The sequence below is a fragment of the Eublepharis macularius genome, chromosome 5 (genome assembly GCF_028583425.1).
Source record: "Eublepharis macularius isolate TG4126 chromosome 5, MPM_Emac_v1.0, whole genome shotgun sequence".
Classification (NCBI taxonomy): domain Eukaryota; kingdom Metazoa; phylum Chordata; class Lepidosauria; order Squamata; family Eublepharidae; genus Eublepharis; species Eublepharis macularius.
Genome location: NC_072794.1, coordinates 84,307,676 through 84,328,935, shown reverse-complemented (window position 1 = coordinate 84,328,935; position 21,260 = coordinate 84,307,676). Strand labels below are relative to the sequence as shown.

Here is a 21,260-nt window from a genome sequence, read left to right as displayed (position 1 = left end):
GTAAAATGAAGGTGTGATAAGAGGAAGTGCATCTCATTTATGCTTTTTCAACCTCTGCTTTGTTATAATGCCCAGAGCACCATCCAGATTGGAGCTTCCTACCCTGCAGATTGTGCACTGCAGTGTTCAACTGGATAAGTATGAGACAGTGCCACAAAAAATTGATGAGGTTTCATGGGACTTAACGTATCAGACAGTAATCTATTGATCTGCAGAGGGTAGACAAACTTTTTGGCTCAAGTGCTGAAAAAAATTCACTGTCTACCTGTGAAAATGTCATACTGGCAAATAAAATGGGCATGGGGAAGACAAGGCTTTTACTTGACCAGACACACCTGGGGCCAACCAAGCCCCAGCACCACTGCCAGCATCTCAGGGGCTTACCTTAGATCATGCTGGTGGCTGTGCAGGTCTGGAAGGAGATGATGGGCATAAGCCATGCCTCTTGCCTTCTCTTGTGTGTCTGGCCCCAGAAGTGCTGCCAGGGCCTCAGTACAATGTCCTTCACTGTACAACTCATGCTATCTGGTATTTAGTTTGGGTCTGGAGTGTTTTAATTGAATAAAAACAGGCCTTATTATAAGCCTTGTTGACAAAAGACATTTGTACCAGGATGCTGACATATGTTTCAGTGAAAGTTGAGGATTTTATTGCTGTAGAATGTTCTGATAGCTACTGATTTAGAGGGTGTTTTAATTAAAGGATAGAGACAACCACGGACTGTCAGTAATAATGAGGAGCATTTTCATCTTGAGGTTTAAGTAACTTTTGTTGGTTTGTCAAATGAATCTAAAGAGAATTTTTTTAAACTAACATATAATAGGGTGTGAGTTGCTTGCCACATGATTTAAACTAGATATAGGAGATAATTAATGGGAAAGCTATTGTTTGTGAACTTAGTTGGTGGCACCTAGCTGACTCAGATACAGAATACTGGATTAGATGGGCCTTTTGATATGCTCTAATAAAGCAGTCCTTATTATCTGGTCAGTATGTGGATTGGGCCAGTTCTCCTATGGTCTTAAACACACCCAGTCAGTATGTTTGACACTCAGGAAGCCCTTGTAAGTGGTCCTTGGCTGTTTGATTGTGCTGGAATGACTAACGTAGAACAGAATCATAGTCCTTTAATTGGTTTGGTATTTTGCTGCCCTTTCTTATGCAGTAAGAAATGAGGCAGGGCAAGAACATCTGGAGGAGATATCATGACAGAGAACCCAGGAGGAGCAGTGCAGTCTGCAGCCAGCCTAAGAAACCACCAATGATTCTGGATGCCTTCCGTTTACAGCCTTAAGTCAAAACATTCCCATCTCTTTCATTAGTAACACCTTCTTATTGGACCAAGGGAATTGCTGGGCTTTTTGGATCCAGAACCTTAAGCACAGATTGGGTAACTTACTTTGGCGCCCACATGGCCTGAACTCTGAAAAGATACTGTTCCTTTGTTTTTGTGTGTGTGTGCTCATGTGCTCATCTGCCTGGACTTGCAGGTGCCTATCATGCATTCACCCCCACCAGCTTTCATGATTGGAACTGGCATGAAGAAACTAGAAATTTCTCTTAGCTAGTAACGATTCTGTCTTTCTTTTCATTAGCCTGTAACATTAGTTTTTGCTTGTATCACCACAGAGTTGTGCTTTGTAGTAATGAAGTTATTTAGTTAAAGATCATTGCCACAATTCCTCTTGCATGTCCTGACTGCAGTTCAGGGCTACCGCATCTTCTTTGGGGGGATTTGTACCCCTGGGAAACTGCCGTCACACATGGAGAGTTCCCTAGGAAGAGGGGGCAAACATGCAGGGGTGGTGGTATGCTATGACTCCGGTGCCTACCTTGCAGGGTCATTGGAGCACATGCTTCCCATCCTCAGCTTCCCTGGTATGGCAGTGGACCAGAGAGATGGTCTCACTGAGGTGGGGAAGATCATGACAAGCATATATATTTTAAAAAACACAATCAGCCAACTGAAGTATTTACTCTTCTGGCATTAATAGGAAAAATGGAAGCCACACACACACTGATATTTTGTCTGAACTATTTTAAGGCTGTACTACTACTTTTCTTCCACGGGTATAAACTATGCATCTAATATACTACTACAAGAGTGTTCCAGTTTTACTGTACTGTGTTGGCTTGGAGGGTATTTCCTAAAAAAATATAGCATGTTAAGGTGCTTTTAGGTAGCCATCAGGGTCATCCTATGCAGAGTTAACCCTTCAAGCCCACTGAAGCAGGCTTAGAAGGGTGTCATTCTGTTCAGGGTGATGCTGTAATCATCGTTTGACCCTGCATAAATAAGTTATACTAGCAATCAGGTTACTGTATCTCTGCAAACATTTATATTCTAAACTTAAAAGATATTTGGTTTAAGAGAAGAATTAAGGTAGAATTGAGGATAAATAGTAGGGTTGCCAACTTATCTATTTAATATTTTAATGTTTCAGGCCTAATTATGAGACCAAAACAGCCTTGGTCACCTAGTGGTTGATCTGTGTCGGGAGATGGATTCTCTGGGATCTCTCAGTGGCTTCCAGTACCATTGATTATGACATCACACATCACCAAAATTATGGAAGCATATTCTCCTTTTATTTTGGGAAGATATTGCAGTGAATGCTTATTTTGCTTCATCTGAACACACATCATTTGACTTTACTTCAGTCAATTTAAATAGGAACTTTATGAATATGCAACAGACGCTTGCCAAGCCAATGATGAGACCTTCTAAATATTTGGTGTTGTTGTTGTATGAAATATGTCCTTTAATAAAATAATCATAATCATGACATGTGAAAACCTCCTAATATCAATCATGAAACAGAAGACCAAACAAGTTTTGACATACTCAACCAGCAGCCGTGCACCCATGGGATATTGATTCCATCCATCATCCACGTTCATCATTTCATACCTTGCAATTCCTCCTGATCAGGAGAATATTGGGTCTTCTTGCCCTTGAATACCACTTAAAAACAAAGGGCAATACTTGGTAAGCTGTTGCTTACACAAAAATTGAGCCAGAAACTTTCAGCATGTTCCAGAATCAAAATCCAGACAGCTTTGAAAAATGAGCCATTGTTTGATTTTTTTCCTGAAATTTGGCCTGAATTCACCCTTCTAGTAGATCTGGTGCCAAATGAATATAATTTTCATGCATTATAATAGCAGAACATCCAATTTATATTGCAATGGGTGAGTTCTTTTTTCCCCACATTTTGCTTTCTTTCCCAACCCCTCTTTGTATTAGACAGCTGCGTATAGAGTCTCCTTGGGATCCATGTGGGAAGGATGAAGCCTGGTATGAGACTTAGTGGTACAGATGTTTAGAGCAATAGACTAGCTTGCTGATCTCCTAACCCACTGATGTCATGAAGTACTAGTGTTAATTAACCTAACTGACACAATGTTCAAAATGTATCTATTAGACTGCTTTTCCTGTGCACAAAATCAGTCATTAAACCTTAAAGGACTCATGTTCTTTAGTTGATGTATTTTCTTTCAGTCTAGTTTCCAGATTCCAGAAAAACTGTCTCTCTTCAGAGAGAATCCACATGACGGTGAAACTGTATGAAGAATGAACAGTGCTTTGTCTGGCTGCTGGCATGGATTCTAGAAAACTTGAGGTTGACAGACAAAGGGCTCTTTTATGGGAGTAACTGAATTTTTTGTTCATACCCTAAAACTGAATGGCCAGGAGTAGATTGCATTTTGTAGACCTCCTGCCCAAGAGTTAAGAATTCAAGTGGAAGCACCCAGTAGATTCTTTAGCAACCAGTATTAGATATTTATCTCTTAGTTGTCTCTGTTCATTGACACAGTATGTGATCTGTGTGCACGTACATCCTTCAGCGGGGGGGATATAAACCTGGGGGTTTAGGCCGATTGAAACCATTCTAATGGAAAAACCAGTATATCTGCTATAAAAACAATGTGTGCCTTAAATGCATTTCTACAGGCTCTGTGAAAAACAGTTTTTATAATTAAAAATAATCTCTGGGTAATGGTCTGTGGATTCAATTATACTCTACCTTTTGGCTTTAGCAGTAAACTGTAACTGTGTTCAGACATCATAAATGTACTCAGGCTTGTTCATGATGAGAATGAGCCTGCTTTGTCCTTTGGCTCAGTTGAGATGCTATTGTTCTCTCATCCCTTGTATTCAGAGTTGAGGTCTAAGACTTCTTGACTTGAAAGAAACCCTCAGTCCATTGTGATGGCTGTATGGGGTGCTTTAACCTGTTCTTTTTGTTGTCTACAAACCAGAATCAAACTGTGGTTAAGAATTCTAGTTTGTAGGCAAAAAACAATGTACATCCCAATTCAGCCACTGCAACAAAGACAGAAAAGTCCTCAGTTCTGAGAGTGAGGAAGGAGAGGGAGCATGTGAGGCTAAGATCAGTAAGATCATTCTTATCACAAGTCTGTGTTTATGACACCTTAGGGCACCTTGCGCATCAGTACACTGCATGTTAAAGTTACCACTTTCGATATAGTAGTTCTAGATATTGGGCAATTTAAGCTAGGTTTCTATCACACATCTTCAGTAAACATGGCAAGAGTATATTTGTATTCATCATTTGGTAACCATCAGGTAGTATGTTTAAACACCTGCAGCACTGGGCCAATGTGCTGGCTGCTTCTAGAAAGTCTAACTGTGAAGTGATATGTTAAAGCACTCTTTGTTCCTATTGCATAACCTTTTTCTTTATAGGTGCTAAGAAGGGCCGTTGCCACATGGCTTAACAGCGAAATCTTGTATGAAATCGCGCGAGAAGATGTGATAACAGCGTCTTCTCATGTGATTTTGTGTGAGATTTCGCTGTTTTCCGAAACAAGGTAAGCTGTGTGGAAACGGCCAAGATGAAAGCAAAAAAAGATGCACCGTGGCTCTAGAGAGAGTTTGTGTTGAGACTTTGAATCCATCTGGGGTCTCTTTTGAGGGCTGCCCACCCCTCTATTGAATAGTAAAAGTGATTAAAGGTGTATGTAGCTGAGGGTGGCATCTTATTCATGTGCTAGGGTTGCAAGGTCCCCTTACTCTCTGGGCAGGAGGCAGGAAACCTGGCACTCACCTTTTTAGCTGTCTTCATGTGCACGCTTTGCGTGAAAGTGCTCCTTTACTTTTATGTGCACGCTTTGTGTGAGAGTGCTCCTGGGCTGCATGATGACATCACTTCTGGAAAGTGACATCATTGCACAAGGCCTCATGCCGCCCTTGGGAGCACTCCTGCGCTCCGCAGTGGGCTGATTTTGGCCTGAAATGGGCCCCATTTGGGGCCCATATTAGCCCACTGAGAAGTGCTGGAGCGCACATTGGGAGGCGCTTTCCCCTGATGGCAAGGTAAGCGGGGCGGGGGGTGGAGGGTGGGAGCAGGGGAGTCCCCACTCCCAGTGGCTGACTGGCAACCTTACCATGTGCCCTTCTGTTGAATCAGAAAACCATATGAGTTCTGGGTCTTCTAAGTCTTCTGTGTGAGACCTTAGGGAAGTGAGGAATAACATTTCCCCCTAAATCTGTAGATTTATCCAGAACTGCCCTCAGCCCTTCTGTGAACAGTCCATGTGGTCTGGTTTATAGGCCTCAGGAACTCATCTGGCTATATGGCTTTCAGGCAGCCACTAAAATTGATATGAGCAGCAAGTTATTTCAACAAATGGACCATGAAAACTGTTTTGTAAAGCGGGGCCTACCAATGAGGTAGAACTCCAGCATATTGGAACCACAGAATGTTTCTATCAATTGTATTTTAATGCTGTTATCTCTTCCCCCCCTTCAGTGTCGGGCAAGTTGTCAACATCAAAGCAAAAGTAAACCGAGCTTTCAACTCAAGCATGGAGGTTTGTATGCTTTAGCATGCCAACGGGAGGGGGGATATTTTTTAATTGGCATTCCAGTGGCTGTTACCAGATGTAGCTAGGCATACTCTCTGCCCCCAATCTGACTGTGATTGGTACTTCTGTAAATGACATGTAAGACATTGCTGTAAGAAATAGTTACAAATGGAATTTTGTCTGTGTATTCTTTGATAAAGATATGAATTGAAAAGGGATCAATAACAATCATTTGGTAACCTGTCAGAACAAAACCAGAACTAAGAAGATTATTCTTCATTTAGGGCTTTTCACAGTCACTTGAAATTGCCTCTACTTGAGAGAACATTTGGACTCTTCCACACTGTGGATATTGAATGCTTTTGACCCTTGTTTGTTGGATGTTATGTATACTGTTGTATGCTTCCCTTACTGGTGCTAATTGATGCATTTGCACTTTAATATGAATGTACAATATTGAATATATTAATGTTTACAATAGCACTTTAGCAGCAGCACTTTATGTATACTTGAGTACAGGGTCCTTTAAATATAGCATCTATATGAATGATTGCTCCAACTGTGTTCTGAGAGTCATATAATTCTGCTAGCCTTCATTGTCTATGTAAAAAATGTATAAATATTCACTTAATTATTGCATTGGTTTACTTTGTACTAAAATGTTTGTTAGTAAGTTTATGCAGGTATCTTTGTTTGTCGCAGTAAATAACCAGCACCATCAATTCTGTGCAAGATGCATTAATATTCTGTTGTTGGAATAGATTATGTGATTTTGCATGCCTTATGTTAATTTGATTTGAAGATGGGTTGCTCAGTCTGAAAGAGTTTTAGCAAGGGGTGAGATTAAGTGAAAAGGGGGTGAAAATGGGAAGGACATAGGGTTGCCAGCCTCCAGGTAGAGGCTGGAGATCTCCTGGAATTACAACTGGTCTCCAGGCCACAGAGATCAGTTTACTTGGAGAAAATGGCTACTTTGGGGGTGGACTCTATGGAATTATGCCATGCCAAGGTCCTTTCCCTCCCCAAACCCCACTTTCTCCAGGTTTCACCTCCCAGATCTCCAGGAATTTCCTAACTTGAAGATGGTAACCCCAGAAGGACATAGGGAAAGAAATGAGATTGCTTCAGCTTGAGCAGTCTTATGCTTTCTTGTAGAAGCAAACTAAATTCCAGTTTTACTTCTTGATTTCCTAATGACTCATGCGCTGCTTAATTAAGTCGAAGCAGTCGTTGTCTCGCTTGGAGTTGCAGAGCACCCTATGGGCCTTTTGGATTGCAGAGGCCTGTGCATATTTGTGCCCTTCATAACAAGTAGCATGCAGGGGTGTGGTGGGATGGAGAGAGGGGAATTTATGGAAGAGTAATTTGGTCATCTGGCTGCCCCCTATTTTTTTAGCATAATATTGTGCTGCAACGGAATGAAATCACTCTATTTCTGTTTACTATATTGTGAATAAAAATAGGCAAGCTCCCTCTGCCAGAAATGTATCTGACCTTGCTGATACAATGAAGACTTGCATCATTAGCTGTTTTCTTCTGACTGACCCTGCATTTGTGAATGCTGGAGTTTAACATCAGAACCAGCCCACAGTGTATGATAATACAAAATATTAAGTGTTCCATTGAACAATATATGAGATACAATGTTTGCTGTGTGTTCTGTGCTCCTTTTGCAAAATAATCTATAAATTTTTGAAGGGAAGAAAAATTGTTTCTGTTGCAATGTGTTTTACCCCTTCCTCTTGTGCAAAGCCAATGACTTCCATTCTGTATGGGTTCCATATTATCAAATTGTCTCCATAACTATAAGGGCTAGACTCTGTCTTATAAGATGATGAAAAACTTAAATGCAGCATTTTCCTGGAAGCCTGAGACCCCATTTTATAGGGCACAGAATAGTCATTGTTGTGGTTTAGACTGTATGCTCCCCCACTTAATTCTTTTTTAAAGAAGTAATCCACAGAGCAAACGCTATCCAAGCCCCAAAGGCACCCTGATTCCCACTCCTTTTGTTTGTCATTTTGTCCTTTGTTGGAGAAAGGAACAGTGTGATCCAAGCGATGTCTGGTTTTCATTTTGCTGTTCCAGGGGACAAACGTTTGTGATTCGTTTGCTTAGGAAAACAGCAGTACATAGAATACAATAATCACACTGCTTGTTCTCCTTTAAATATGCAGAAGTATGAATTACCAAACCAGAGCTAAGAACCAGAACAACACACAGAGCTCTTGTACAAATGCAATACTTTCAGTTGCTGCACAGTATTCTTTTGAGGAAATGAATGTATCTTGCAGTGTATCTAGGGCTTTCAGATTTTTTTCTGCGAATGGAAATAGACATGTGTGTGTGTCATTACATCTTTACATTCAGTTCTCTCTTTTCACCCACCGCTGGAATGATTCTAGGTTGGTGTACAGGTCAGCTATGAAGATATTTGCTGTGGGAAACAATGGAATGTGTGCAAGGCATATGCAACATTTGTTGCACAAGGCAAACTACCAACTAAGGTAAGGCATAAATCCAAGAGAATTAAATACATGGATTTTCTGCTTAGATATTAAGTAGTAAGGTATTCAGGCTGTTCAACCTTCCCCCCTTTTTATATCTTTATAGAGTCTGCCCCTTATCTGTTTGGAGATTGTACAAAATAGGGTTGCCAAGTCCCCACTCCCCTCCGGGCAGGAGGCCTGAGGCCTGGCACCTATCTTGCCTTTTCCCTTTTGCTCACACGCTCACTTTCGGGAAGTGATGTCATTGCGCAGGCCACGTGCCACCCTGGGAGCATGCCTGTGCTCCGCATGGGGCCGATCAAGGCCTGATCCGGGCTGATTCAGCCCGGATCAGGCCTCTGCGGAGTGTGGGAGCGCTGCTGCACTCTGCAGTGGCCCAATTTGGGCAGTTTTGGCCTGGATTGAGCCACTGCAGAGCATGGGAGCACTGCTGCACTCCACAGTGGCCCGATTCAGGCCCAATCTGGGCCCGATTCAGGCCCAATCTGGAGAGTTGTGGCATGCAGGAGCGTGCCCGGGAGGTGTGTTCCCCTGCCTCTTCCTCCACTGGCCAGGTAAGCAGGGGTAGGGGGTGGAGGGTGGGAGCGGAGGACCCCCCGACCCCAGCGGGGGACTGGCAATCCTAAAGCTCCTGTTGATTGCTTTTACTATTATCTTATGGTCTCGGTATCTATTTATAAATAAATGGTAACATTTTTTTTTTATTCAGTTTTGTGTGATGAGTATATCAATATTACTGATATATACTCTGAAAATGTTGAGCCTATTACACAAATAAAAAACTCAAACATTTAAACTGTGGGCTTAGACTTTTCAGTATATGAATGAAATAATTTTTATTTACAATAAATCGGTACTGCAATTATAGTTTGATTTGATGGGTTTTGTGACACACCTGATTTGCACTGATTTGGCAAGATTACCAAGATTACAGTTTGATGCATGCTTAATAGGGTGGAAATCATTGAATACGGGGTCTAATTCTCACTGGCAAATCTGTGGTTGGACAGAACCATTTTAGACTGCAGATGAGTGCTTGATTGCTGCATGCTCCTCCATATAAAAGAAAAGTCTTTGTATGTAGTAAATGAGCATGTTCAGGGAAACACTAGGATAGAGCATAGTGTTACCTGTGAAGGCAACTTTTGTGTATGGGTGAGCATTCAGTCTCCTTTCATATTTCTGTTTTAATCCAGTCATTATCTGTTGCTGTCCTGACTTCATGTAAAGAGATTGGGGGCAGCATTTTCAAACAGCATTTACATCTGTTTATAAATTATATGTGAATCACTGTGAACATTTCAAACAGCACCACTTTTTCTGGCTTGGGAATTGGCTTCCCCCCTCCAGGCCACCAGGGCTTTTGATTTTTTAAAAAATAGGAACAAAAATATCACAGTAGTGCTGTAATGACACATGTAGCAGGTTCTCTGAATCCCCAGCTTTCATTTTAAAAAGGGGTAAGTCTCTAGCCCCTTTCCTTACAAAGATACAAGGGAAAAGGCATATCTCTGCAAGGGAAGGGGTGAGAGACTTACTTTTTAAAAAAATGAAAGCTAGGAATTTAGAGAACTGCCTATATTTATCATTACAAAGCTATAGTGTTTACCTATATATATTTAAAAAAAAGAATGTGCCAGAATTGGACAGGAAAATTTAAAAAAGCAGCACTGCCAGGAGCACTATGGACATTTCAAACAGTACTCTGCAGTTGATGGGAAGCACATTGAAAACTGGAGAACAGGGGAAATAGGGTTTTTTTTGGCTCAATCCTGTATTGCAAACAGGCTTTGTCTGAAAAGGTTAAAAAAACATTAACAGCTGGCAGTGAAACCAGTAGCCAAAATGGTTTACAAAGGCAGGGTAAAAAAGGCCTCAGCCATGTCAGCCTTCATGTGCAACTGGAAATAGTACAAACACCAATTCTCACTCCCCCGTCCACTGAAAACTAGGCTTAGCTCATACAGGAGAGTTCTATAGCTAAGATGTCTTCCACACCAGGATGGGATTATGAGGTTTCCCTAGGGTTGCCAGGTCCCCCAGGGCTCAAACCAGGGGACAGGGGGCATAGTGGTTGCAGGGGGCATATCGGGAGAACCTACTTCTGCATTGCAACGGGAATGATGTCATTCTTGGTGTGACATGGAAGGGATGGGTCTTTCCAGGGACCAATTTGGTAAAAATCAGTCCCCAAGCACTGGGGGCCAATTTTTATCCAATTGGCCCATGGCACAACATGTTGTTTCCATGTTGCATCAGGAATGATGTCATTCCCAGCACAACACAGAAGTAATCTAGAGCACGTGGGGGAAAAGCCTACTTTCCCAAATCATTGAATTCAAGCCAAATAACGCATGTGGAAGACCCCAAAGAGAAAGCATTTATCTAAATTGCTGAGAGCACGGTTCTTTTTTCATCAGCTTGGAAGGGGAGGGGATAATACATTTTCCTAATGTTTTGTGTATATATTTTCCTAGGTAGTTCGTTGGGGGAGGGGGGATATTATATTTGGGGAAATGCCTTATATCTCCTGGCTAAATCCTTTTACAGCTTTTATAATTGTGTTATGGACTGAGCGTATGTGAATCTGGTTTGAAACTTTGAAGGAGAATGAATTTGGCAAGTAGATGTATTCAGAGCAAAAAACCAAAACCCACTGAATACATTTTATTTAGACCAACCAAATAAGTATACCTTTCTTCTGCAAAGTTGGGTGTCTGAATGTCCATGAATTCCTTTTGGCTTCTGCCATCTTGTTAATGTGCACTTTCAAATGCATCCCGATCCAAACCAGTATTTCTTTCTGAATTCTGTACTATGTCGTACTGATATTGCATATCTTGTGGGATTTTAGAGTATGCCGGAGTAGTGAAAAGTAGCAGGGCTCTTCCCCTCCCACCTCTTAGGCAGAACAATAGATCATGTATTGTACTTCTGCTAGAACTGTACTGGCAGTGGAAAAGGTCATGTTTGGATGGAGTATATCTGCATGAGTAGGGAAAATGTGGTTGGGGGTTGCTTTAGGTGATCATGCAGTTATGTCCTGAAGTTCTTAGGTTAGATGTTCAACTGCAGTCTAGACATTGAGCAAATTTCAGTAGAACCAGAGGGAGGGAAGGTCAGGTATGGGTTCTTTCAACTAGCCAAAGGTTTGTGCTAATAGATATATTGTATGATCTCTTTCTTTATACTTAGATCAAGTTAAAGCCCTTGGTTCCTCAAACAGAGGAGGAAAAGATTGAGTATAGCATTGCTGCTGAACGCCGCCGGATGCGACTGGCCCACACAGACACAATCAAAGACCTCCTCACTAACAGCCCTGTGCAGTCTGGTAGAGTAACCTACAGGCTTTTTTTTCTGGTGCTTTTTTTTAAAGGCCGAGGTTGTCCAGTACATTAATTCAGCCAGTGCTGGAAATAGCAAAGAGTGTTCATGAGTATCAAATAGGAATAGGCAGAAGAGAGCCCTCACCCCACCTCTGTATCTGGATATCTAGAGCAAAAAACCCCAGTATATCTGAGTGGTTCATGACCTATATTTATATAGGTACAGTACAATGCATAAATCTTTTTGTATATCTTCAGACTCTGTACAGCTGCTAACACTAGACCAAGGTTTCACAATTTGCACCCAGACAGTATTGTTTTCAGCATTTATCCAGTGCACAGAATGGTGTATGTGTGTATTGTGGGCCAAGCACATAGGCATGTATCCAACCTTACAGCCTTCTTTCAGAACATTCCTGCTTCCAGAAGGATCATTCCTGGGATTGTGGAATCCATGCGGAGGGACAGTGATGTGAGTGGATGGGCTGGAATGAGGAGGGACAAGGGGATACAGTTACCCCTTTCCTCAGTGCAGCTGTGCTTGTGGAAGAGGAAGGAGGCAAGGCTTCACCTCTGTGTCCTCCTTCAGCCCTCTTGACCTTAATGTTTTTGTTTGATTTTGCTACGAGAATCATACTTTTGCTGTTACTGGAAAATGGAGTTGGTCGCTACACTGATATTTTTTATCTTTATGCTGCAATGTCTTTCAGCTGCAATTAACAATATATTTTATGTTTTTTATTTTTAATACTGTGTTTAACTCAGCTGCTCTTAATTTTTACCTGCTGTTGACATTTTATGTTGGTAATTTATCAATCATTGTACTATTAGGATACTATTTATTTTTAGCGGAAGGATTTGAGTCCAGTAGCACCTTGCAGACCAACAAGATTTCCAGGGTATACGTTTTCCAGAGTCAAAGCTCCCTTCTTCAGACCTTCAACAGAAGGTCTGGACTTAAATCCTGCTGTTCTGCTGAAGACCAGCAAGGCCACCTACTTGAAACTATTTTTTTAAAGGTGATGTGTACGCTTTTAAGTAAAATAGATAAAGCACTAGCTATCTCGTAATAAAAAAGGTTTGGCTGCTGCCTAAAGAAGAGGAAATTGTGTGCTGTTGTGGAGTAGTTTTCACAATAGATTGCTTGAGAGGTATAGTGTTAAGTAAATGATACATCTGGACCCGTTTCCCGGCATCTGCCCATCTATTATATTTATTTAGGCACATCATGCTTTACCACAAATGCTGATGCTGCATGACCTTCAGGGTCTGTAAACTTGACACAAAGATGCTATTTAATACTACCTATAGCAGTTCCTTGCTTCTTCCTTGCCAGACCACTTGGGTTTTATTATTTATTTATTTTATTTCTTATATCCCGCCCTCCCCACGGATGGGCTCAGGGCGGCTCACATCATTTTCAGCAAATCCAGGAGAAACAGGCTAGTAGACTTCTCACCTAGTAGTCCTTTGTGCATGTTTAGATTTTCAGCAGTCCTGAGATATTTTTACCTTTCTGTACACCTTGCTGAAAAAATGTTGTGGGTTTTTTGACAGAGGGTGAGAACAGAGAGTGCAGCACTGTGGTACCTGCAGAACAGACAAGAGTAGAGAGTGTGGAACTAATTCTGCCCCCACATGCCAATCATCAGGGGAACACATTTGGAGGACAGATCATGGCCTGGATGGAAAATGTGGCCACAATAGCAGCAAGGTGAGTTGCTTCTTGATCTTTGCTTGTCTGAAGGCCAAACTAGACATGACAGTGGCAGAACGATCTCATTAAATGTGGGTCTACCTTTACTTTTGCCTATCTTAATTGTATATAAAGTAGTGTCTGAGGAAGTCCGTTTACTGACCTGCCATCTGTCCCTGGTCATAACTCCCCTCAGCTGGGTTCAGATTGGTCCAGCTGAGAGAAATGCATGGGGTGGGGGGTAGATTTTGACAAGCTGTGGACGGGGGAATGTTTAATATCCCTAACTTGTGCACTGGTGCTAAACTTGAACTTGAACCCCTGTTTTATAAGTGATTGCATTTAAAAGACCATTCTGCATTTAAAGAGGTGTCAGCTCAACTCTTCACGCAGAAGGACTCCTATTCAATGGTGATAACTGGAAGCATTTTCACAGGACACAGCTTTGAAACTACACTTTGAAATTTCTGCCAGGGGATTACAGCTGTATGAAAGCCTTGCTCCTCAGCCCCTGCTTGACTTATTGAAGGGAAGCTGCTTCAGAAAATGTCAATGTATCACCCAATGCAAGATCAGGTGCTAGCATCAAGTACCAATGTTTTCATAGTATTAAAGCTTCCAAGGTTGAAGGTATTACTGCCAGCATGTTAACAAATACCTTTAGGCTTTCCTACTCGACAGCAAAGGATGGCAACTAGGTTGGCCATTATGTAACAGCAGAAAGCATATGTGTGGGGTGGCGTTCTCCCCCTTTTTCTTCTGACCTGAAACAAACATTGGGCTAGCCTTCTAGCTACCTTCTTTGCAGTTCTGAGACTAGTGGAGAAACTGCAAGAAGTGCATGGACTGTTCCAGGGCTTTTTTTCTGGGGAAAGAGGTGGGGGAACTCTCACCCAGGTCAACTCCCGGCAGGAGGTGCTGCTCCTGTCACTACGTGCGTGCGCGCAATGTGCGCATGTGCTCCTGGAACCATGTGACATCCCTTCCGGGAAATGACCTCATCGTGCATGGTGCAGCCACCCCCGGGAGAAGGAAAGAGAAAGGAAGGGAGGGAGGGAGGAAGGAAGGAAAAGAAAGAAAGAAGGAAAGACATGGGAAGGGAGGGAGGGAGGGAAAGAAAGATAGAAGGAAAGACATGGAAAGAAGGAAAAGGAAAGGGAGGGAGAGAGGGAAAGAAAGAAGGAAAGACATGGAAAGAAGGGAAAGGAGTGGAAAGAAAGAAAAAGAAAGAAAGAAAAAGAAAGACATGAAATGAAGGAAAAGGGGAGGGAGGAAGGGAAAGACAAAGACATGGAAAGAAGGAAAAGGAAAGGGAGGGAGGAAGGGAAGGAAGGAAAGAAAAGAAAGAAGGAAAAGAGGAAGACAGAGATACATGGAAAGAGAAAGGAAGGAAGGACTAGCTGGAGAAGGGGGGGAGTTTAAATCACGCTCCGCTCTGCTCTCAAGCGGCATGGAGTTGATTTAAATTTTAACACCACCACCCCGTCTCCAGCTGACTGGGCCTCCTGAGCCAGATGGTGAAGGGGGGAGTTTAAATCGCAATCCGCTCTGCTCTCGTGCGGCAGGGAGCATGAATTAAACTTTAAACCCACCCCCCTTTCTCCAGCTAACTGGGCCTCCTGAGCCAGCTGGAGAAGGTGGGGAGTTTAAATCATGTTCTGCTCTGCTTTCCAGGGGCAGGGAGCACGATTTAAACTTCAACACCCCCCCCTCCAGCTGACTGGCGGCCTCCAGCTGAGACATGTGATCTCTCTGGAGAGGTGCTGGAACACTGTTCCGGGGTATTGTGGCTGAAAAAAAGCCCTGGACTATTCCATCCATGTGTGTTTGCATGTTTCCCCCTCTCTCCAGTATATTGGGATGGGCCTTTTAATGAGTGATAAGTAGCACTTTGGAGTTAAGAGACGAATGAACTATATCAATAGGACAGACTGGCTTTCTTCATGATGCCAACTATAGGCAACTCCTATCTTCTTTGGAAAGAAAGCAACCAATGCTAAGATGAGAAACAGGAGTGAGAGGCTGGTTTCAAAGGCAAAACCATGCCATGGCTGAAAGATTAAGCCCCCTCCTCGTCTAGTCCTGAGTCAAACTGGGGCTGCTTTGCACCTAAAATTACGGCTTACGGCTTACGGGTCCCCGGAACGTCGCGCCACGTTGCAGGGAAAACGCGAAATATCGCGTTTTCTCGCGTGAGTTTTGCGCGACGTCATGCGACATCGCGCAAAACTCATGCAAGAAAACGCGATATTTCGCGTTTTCTCCGCAACGTGGTGCGACGTTCCGGGGGCCAGTAAGCCGTCTGGAAACGGCCCTTTTGAGACATCACTGGGAGATTCTAGGTATTCATCTATCTAGTTTGACCCTTAATCCAGGTTTAACGGCAGTTATTCAGGCCTAATTGCTATGGCAGATCTGTAAGTTCTTACTGAATTGTTAAGTCCTCTGGACTTAGCCTGCTGTGACCCTGATTTAGCTTTAATTAATAGATAGGCAGTGCTTCTCTTCTTGCAGTCCTTAATTCAGCAGGCCCTTTCATTGTTTTTCCTTTTGTATCTAGGATTCTCTTGTACCTGCTGAGCTCCTTCTTATAAACTGCCCCTAAAGATATACCTGTGGCTAGATGCCCCCCCTCAACCCCAATTTATATTGTAGCCAATTGGGATCAGACAGCCTAGTGTTAAAGGATAGGTTGGCATGCTGCGAGGCATCTTAATGGTTTTATCTATTTAAAGGCAACAAAGAGTTCTTATTAAATTGTTCTCCTGCAAGATGGAGGACCTTTTGTTGAAACTATTTAGCCAGGATGAACGGAAATATTCCTTCGTAGAGGACATCTACTTTTCTAAAGCCAAGACTGTATTCTGTATGCTGTGACATTGCTAAAGAACAGCAGGGATATAAAGTGCAGTCAAAAACTATTCGATTAATATATTTAGAATGTGTTAAAGTGCAAAAGTGCAATACAATACATTCAATAAATACAATAAATATATCAATAAATTTATTGATATATTTATTGATATATTTATTGTATTTGTTTACTGACCTGCCATTGATATATTTATTGTATTTATTGAATGTATTGTATTGCACTTTTGCACTTTAACACATTCTAAATATATTAATTGAATAGTTTTTGACTGCACTTTATATCCCTGCTGTTCTTTAGTCTACCTTGGTTAACAGGGATATCCCCTAGTGTTTTTCCTTTGTGACATTGCTAAAAGCAGCATTCTGCTCTCCCCCTGGTTGCTGCAGAAATGAATCTCTCATCAATCTGTGTGTAAAGCTGGTGCATATGCTCTTTGCCACCTTCCCATAAATAAGCAGGGTTACTGCGTCTCTTGTTCTATCAGTGGCAGCCTCCATTCTGGAAGTGTTATATCCAAAGCCTTAAATGGTGCCAAAGACTGGCCGTTTCCACACAGCTTACCTTTTGCCGGGATGCAGCGTGATCTCGTGCGAAATCGCACGATAACAGCATCTTCCTGGTGTGATTTTGCACAGGAAGACGCTGTATCCTGACAAAAGGTAAGCCGTGTGGAAATGGCCTGACATTGCCTTTATTACAAGAGAGAAATGAGCTGTTATCCTTTAGGTGGCAGTGTGTCTTCATTAATTCTGGCTGTTCTGGATTTTGGTTTGTAAATCTGGGGAGAAAGAATAAGTGTGTATTTCACAGCCTTCCCAAATTCTGTTATTGGTAGTAACTGCTAGTGCTCTCATGGGCTGAAGAGGTGTTTTCCTGAAGTAACAGGTCTGAGAAATTCTGACTGGATTTGATTCTCGAGGCCTGACTCTTGCTGTATCATGGTGTATGTGGTGAAGCAATTCCATGTCTTGTGAGAGATTCCAGCCTGCCTCTAACTAGCAACTCTGTGCAGCTCTTCCACTCTGCAAAGAACGAGATATATGTACTGGTCTAGCTCTTTGAATGCCAAATACTCTTGTTTGTTTGTTTTTCTAGTCGGTTGTGCCATGCTCACCCTACCCTGAAGACAATCGAAATGTTCCATTTTCGAGGACCCTCTCAGGTTGGGGACCGCCTCCTTTTTAAGGCCATTGTTAACAATGCATTCAAGAACAGGTATGCCTTTCTATTCTCTAGAGCCAGATCAATGGAACCTTACTTTTGATTGTCTCACCATGTTATGCTTTGCTGGGACAAATGCAAAATGTCTGACCAATACAGCAAAAGCTGTATTTATCTGTCATGTGAGCAGTTCTTTGCCTAAGGTAAGTGACAGAAGTATTTCCATTGACTTCCAAAATTTAGGGCTTTTACTTGACAGAAAGCTGCATAAGTCAAACTCAAGCAGACTCTGCCCTGTGAAAACTATTCAACAGTTTGAAAACTGCTCTTTAAATTGATTTTGAATAAATTATCTGTTTCCTTGGAACTAGAACTTAGCAAAAAGCCCCTTCTGGGTTTGATCTATTCCTGTTTGTCACAATGTTGTGTTTGCTGTTTGGACAATTGTTGCAGCTAAAATAATTGTGTTCTTAATTCCAGCATGGAGGTTGGGGTATGTGTAGAGGCTTATCGGCATGAAATGGAAGTCAGCCGAAGGCATATCAACAGTGCCTTTATGACCTTTGTGGTCTTGAATGGAGATGGTCAGCCATGCACACTGCCAATGCTGAAACCAGAGCCAGGGGTAAGAAACCAGCTGTAGTACATGGGTCTGAAAGAGATGGTCTTGAATGAAATGAGTATTCCTGGGTAGATTTAGTCCAGTACGGAATGCAAAATTGGGTTTTGTCTGAGGTCCCCCCTGAAAATGTTATTCTTGTGAGTTCAGAAATCAGGTGCCAGTCCCTGCACCAAGCCTCTGTCTCCATATCTATTCAGGCAACATTATAGGATCACGTTATCTAGGGCTCCTGCATTGCAATCTATCTTCAGTCATCTGTCAGTAGAGCCTTTTGACTGTATATGTGGTACAAAACTAGTCAGTCTATGCAAAATAATAAAAGGACATAAACGTGGCAACCTTTAAAACCTGTGGTAAACATTTCAGTCCCCTGGGACACTGAATTGCCAATCTGAAAGTCAAAGTTCTTCAGCAAAGGAACTTCAAAGAGAGATTGATTGTGACATTTCAGTGTAAATTTGTACCTCTTTTCCCTACACTGTATGTGTACATTTTGCTGACTGAAGTTTCACTTCTTGCATCTGATGATGTGGCCTCTACCCAATAGAGGCTTATGCCATGAGACTCCTTTTTTGTTCTGTTGCTTGAGAATAAATTGGGTGACTCTGAAGGCTGACAGTCATTTGGCCAGTCTGTTGGTTAAGTCCTCATGTTTAGCTCCTATACATGTTATGTAGGTCTTCAAAATATAATGTATATATTGTATTTCTCTTTTTAATAGGATGGAGAGAGGAGGTTCAAAGAAGCTAGCGCTAGGAAAAAAATTAGACTGGACAGGTGAGTGAGAGTTTTCTTATTCAAATAGCTTCCTGCCCTGCCCATGGTTCAGAATCACACATGAACACACACGAAGCTGCCTTATTCTGACCTTGGTCCATCAAGGTCAGTATCGTCTACTCAGACTGGCAGTGGCTCTCGAGAGTCTCAGGTAGAGGCCTTTCGCATCACCTACCTCCTGAACCTGGGACCAAGCAGATGCTCTACCACTGCTTTATATGCAAAAAACAAACTGCAGTTTGTTACATCATATAATTTGGACAACACAACCAATTGCAATCTGACAGAAGACTTCTGAAAACAATTTCAGGGCAGAACAGTGGAAGGTGAAATCACAACTCGGAAAATGCTGAAATGTGTGTATTGCCACTACTTGGACTGGGGATATGCAGAAAGGAGGGAAGAAATTTAACCCTTTAGCCCTTGCTCAGTTTCACTAATTGGAGGAAATGGAAGTAGGAATTAACAAGGGAAGAATATACATTCATTCCTGAGGCTCCCTTCTAATGGGACGGTGGTGGTTTGGAGGAATAAGGAATTGTATCAAATTAAACTCCAAAGTTAAGAAGGAAGCCAAATTCTACACTGAATATATTATATGCAAAATATGCAGACTCCAAGTGAGGAAAACCACAAATTTTCTGACTGCTATTCAAATTCTAGGGTTCTGATAGAAAAAGCAAAGTAGGGAGGCATAAGGGAGAAGTTTACTTGGGAGAAAGCAGGAGCAAGAGAAAAGATCAACAAAGATTAGAACGATTCCCCCTCCCTCCCCTTGGTCTGTTTTCTTTGCTCTGCAGCAAGTTCTATTTATGAAACAGGCTCTCTTCAGCTCTGCGTATTGTTCTCCTTCCATTTCTGCCTTATGGTGACATCAGAGCCCCCTCCAGTTCGCCTCCTGTTATGTCACTGAAACCTTACAGCATATTTATAGCCTTGTTGTTTGGTTGTCTCTAGTTCATAATTTATTACAGAACACAGACTGAGGCTGCATGCGTTATCCTTAAGGGCACAGTTCTCGGGGGGCATTCACACCAGATCAATGAGTTCTCTTGAGAGCAGAGTGAGAAGGCAGGCCAGAGACGGGCGTGCAGAAACAATGTACGCTGCAAGAGGCTCATAAGCATGCTGCATTAAAGAGACTGCTCTGTCTTAGGGGTTTGCAGCCCATCTTTTTGATCCCCCTCCATCTCAGACTTCTCTGTTACTTTTTCATTTTAAACTGTCAGTCCTGTGAGCCTGCTTTGTAAGCCTCAGCTACCTCCTCCTATTGGGAGAACAAACCATTTGGAGCAGGAGGGAAAACCTCATAAGGCTAGAGATTTGCTCTGGTTTGGCACCCAAATTGGGGTGAGGTTGTTTTTCCCTTTGGGACATCCACAAGATTTGTTTTCCCAGTGGTTCACTTCCCAGGATTTCCCACACTTTGCTGCGGTCTATCCCAAACTTAGATTGTTCTCAAATGGATGTCTTGTTCTGCCTTGTCTTCCTTATTGCAGTGCTGTTTAGGAGTGTGCCATTCGGAATATCTGGTCTGAAAATATACCTGGAAAATACCTTATCAGGTTTTGGAGGTGTTTTAAAGAATTCTGAATAAATCCTGCTTTCTCAGATATACTAGTATTGCCATTGCAAAACTCGCGCAAGAAAACGTGATCTTCCGTGTTTTTTTCGGCATGTTGTACAGCATTCCAGGTTGAGGCAAGCCGTGCGGAAACGGCCCTGCTTCTTTTTTACCTTTTCTTTGGGTTTAGTGCTGTTTACCTTTAAAGGTTGCTGTGCCGCTCTTTTGGGCTCTTTTTTGTTGCAGTTTAATTTTTAAAGGGTATTTCCTTGCGAGGAGTCCAGGTTGCTGTTGTTCCAGGTTGTTTGTTGCTTATTTGTTAGTGCTCTGTTTGGGTCTCGTTATGTTGCAGTTTAATTTTTAAAAATTTGTTGGTGCAGTTGCAGGGGAACTTGTGTTGCTTGTTTGCTTAGTGGAGTTTTGGGGTGCTTTTTTTTTTAAAAAAAATAAGTTTTATTAAGTTTTCAAAAAAAAAAAAAAGACAAGAGAACTTTTTTGTTTCCGATTCGTGTACAAGATAATCCATTATACGATCAATATTTCAAAAAAAATTGCAATATAGACATCAATCCATAGAAAAGGAAACTGAATAACCACACACACCCTTCTTTCTCTCTTTATATAGTGCACAGTCCATTTAAATCTCTCGAAGCACTTTTTAATTTTCTTGCTTTTTAGCCCACTTATTCCATTTCCTTTCTCATTTATAACAATTGTTTATATTTTAAGTGAGCATCATCTTAAGGCACATTTCAGTCCTTTAATTCTTGAGCCCAGGGTGTTAAACCCTTAATCTTTCCAGAAATAAAGCAGAGAGGAGAAAAGAAAGAAAAAAACAGAAAGTAGAAGTGAACATCATTACATTCTATTATTAGTCCCATTATTTGTATATGTCAT

General features: G+C 41.9%; 1 protein-coding gene across 6 annotated transcripts in view; it reads left to right on the top strand.

Annotated features, from left to right (window-relative positions):
* ACOT11 (acyl-CoA thioesterase 11) overlaps positions 1–21,260 on the top strand; it is a 113,907-nt gene that overhangs the window by 72,089 nt on the left and 20,558 nt on the right. For all 6 annotated transcript variants that reach the window (XM_054981519.1, XM_054981517.1, XM_054981518.1 and 3 more), the window contains 7 exons: positions 5,778–5,838; positions 8,238–8,339; positions 11,538–11,673; positions 13,226–13,382; positions 17,335–17,454; positions 17,881–18,025; positions 18,744–18,799. In XM_054981519.1, coding sequence (XP_054837494.1) covers positions 5,778–5,838; positions 8,238–8,339; positions 11,538–11,673; positions 13,226–13,382; positions 17,335–17,454; positions 17,881–18,025; positions 18,744–18,799 — 777 coding nt within the window. The remainder of the gene's footprint in view (positions 1–5,777; positions 5,839–8,237; positions 8,340–11,537; positions 11,674–13,225; positions 13,383–17,334; positions 17,455–17,880; positions 18,026–18,743; positions 18,800–21,260) is intronic.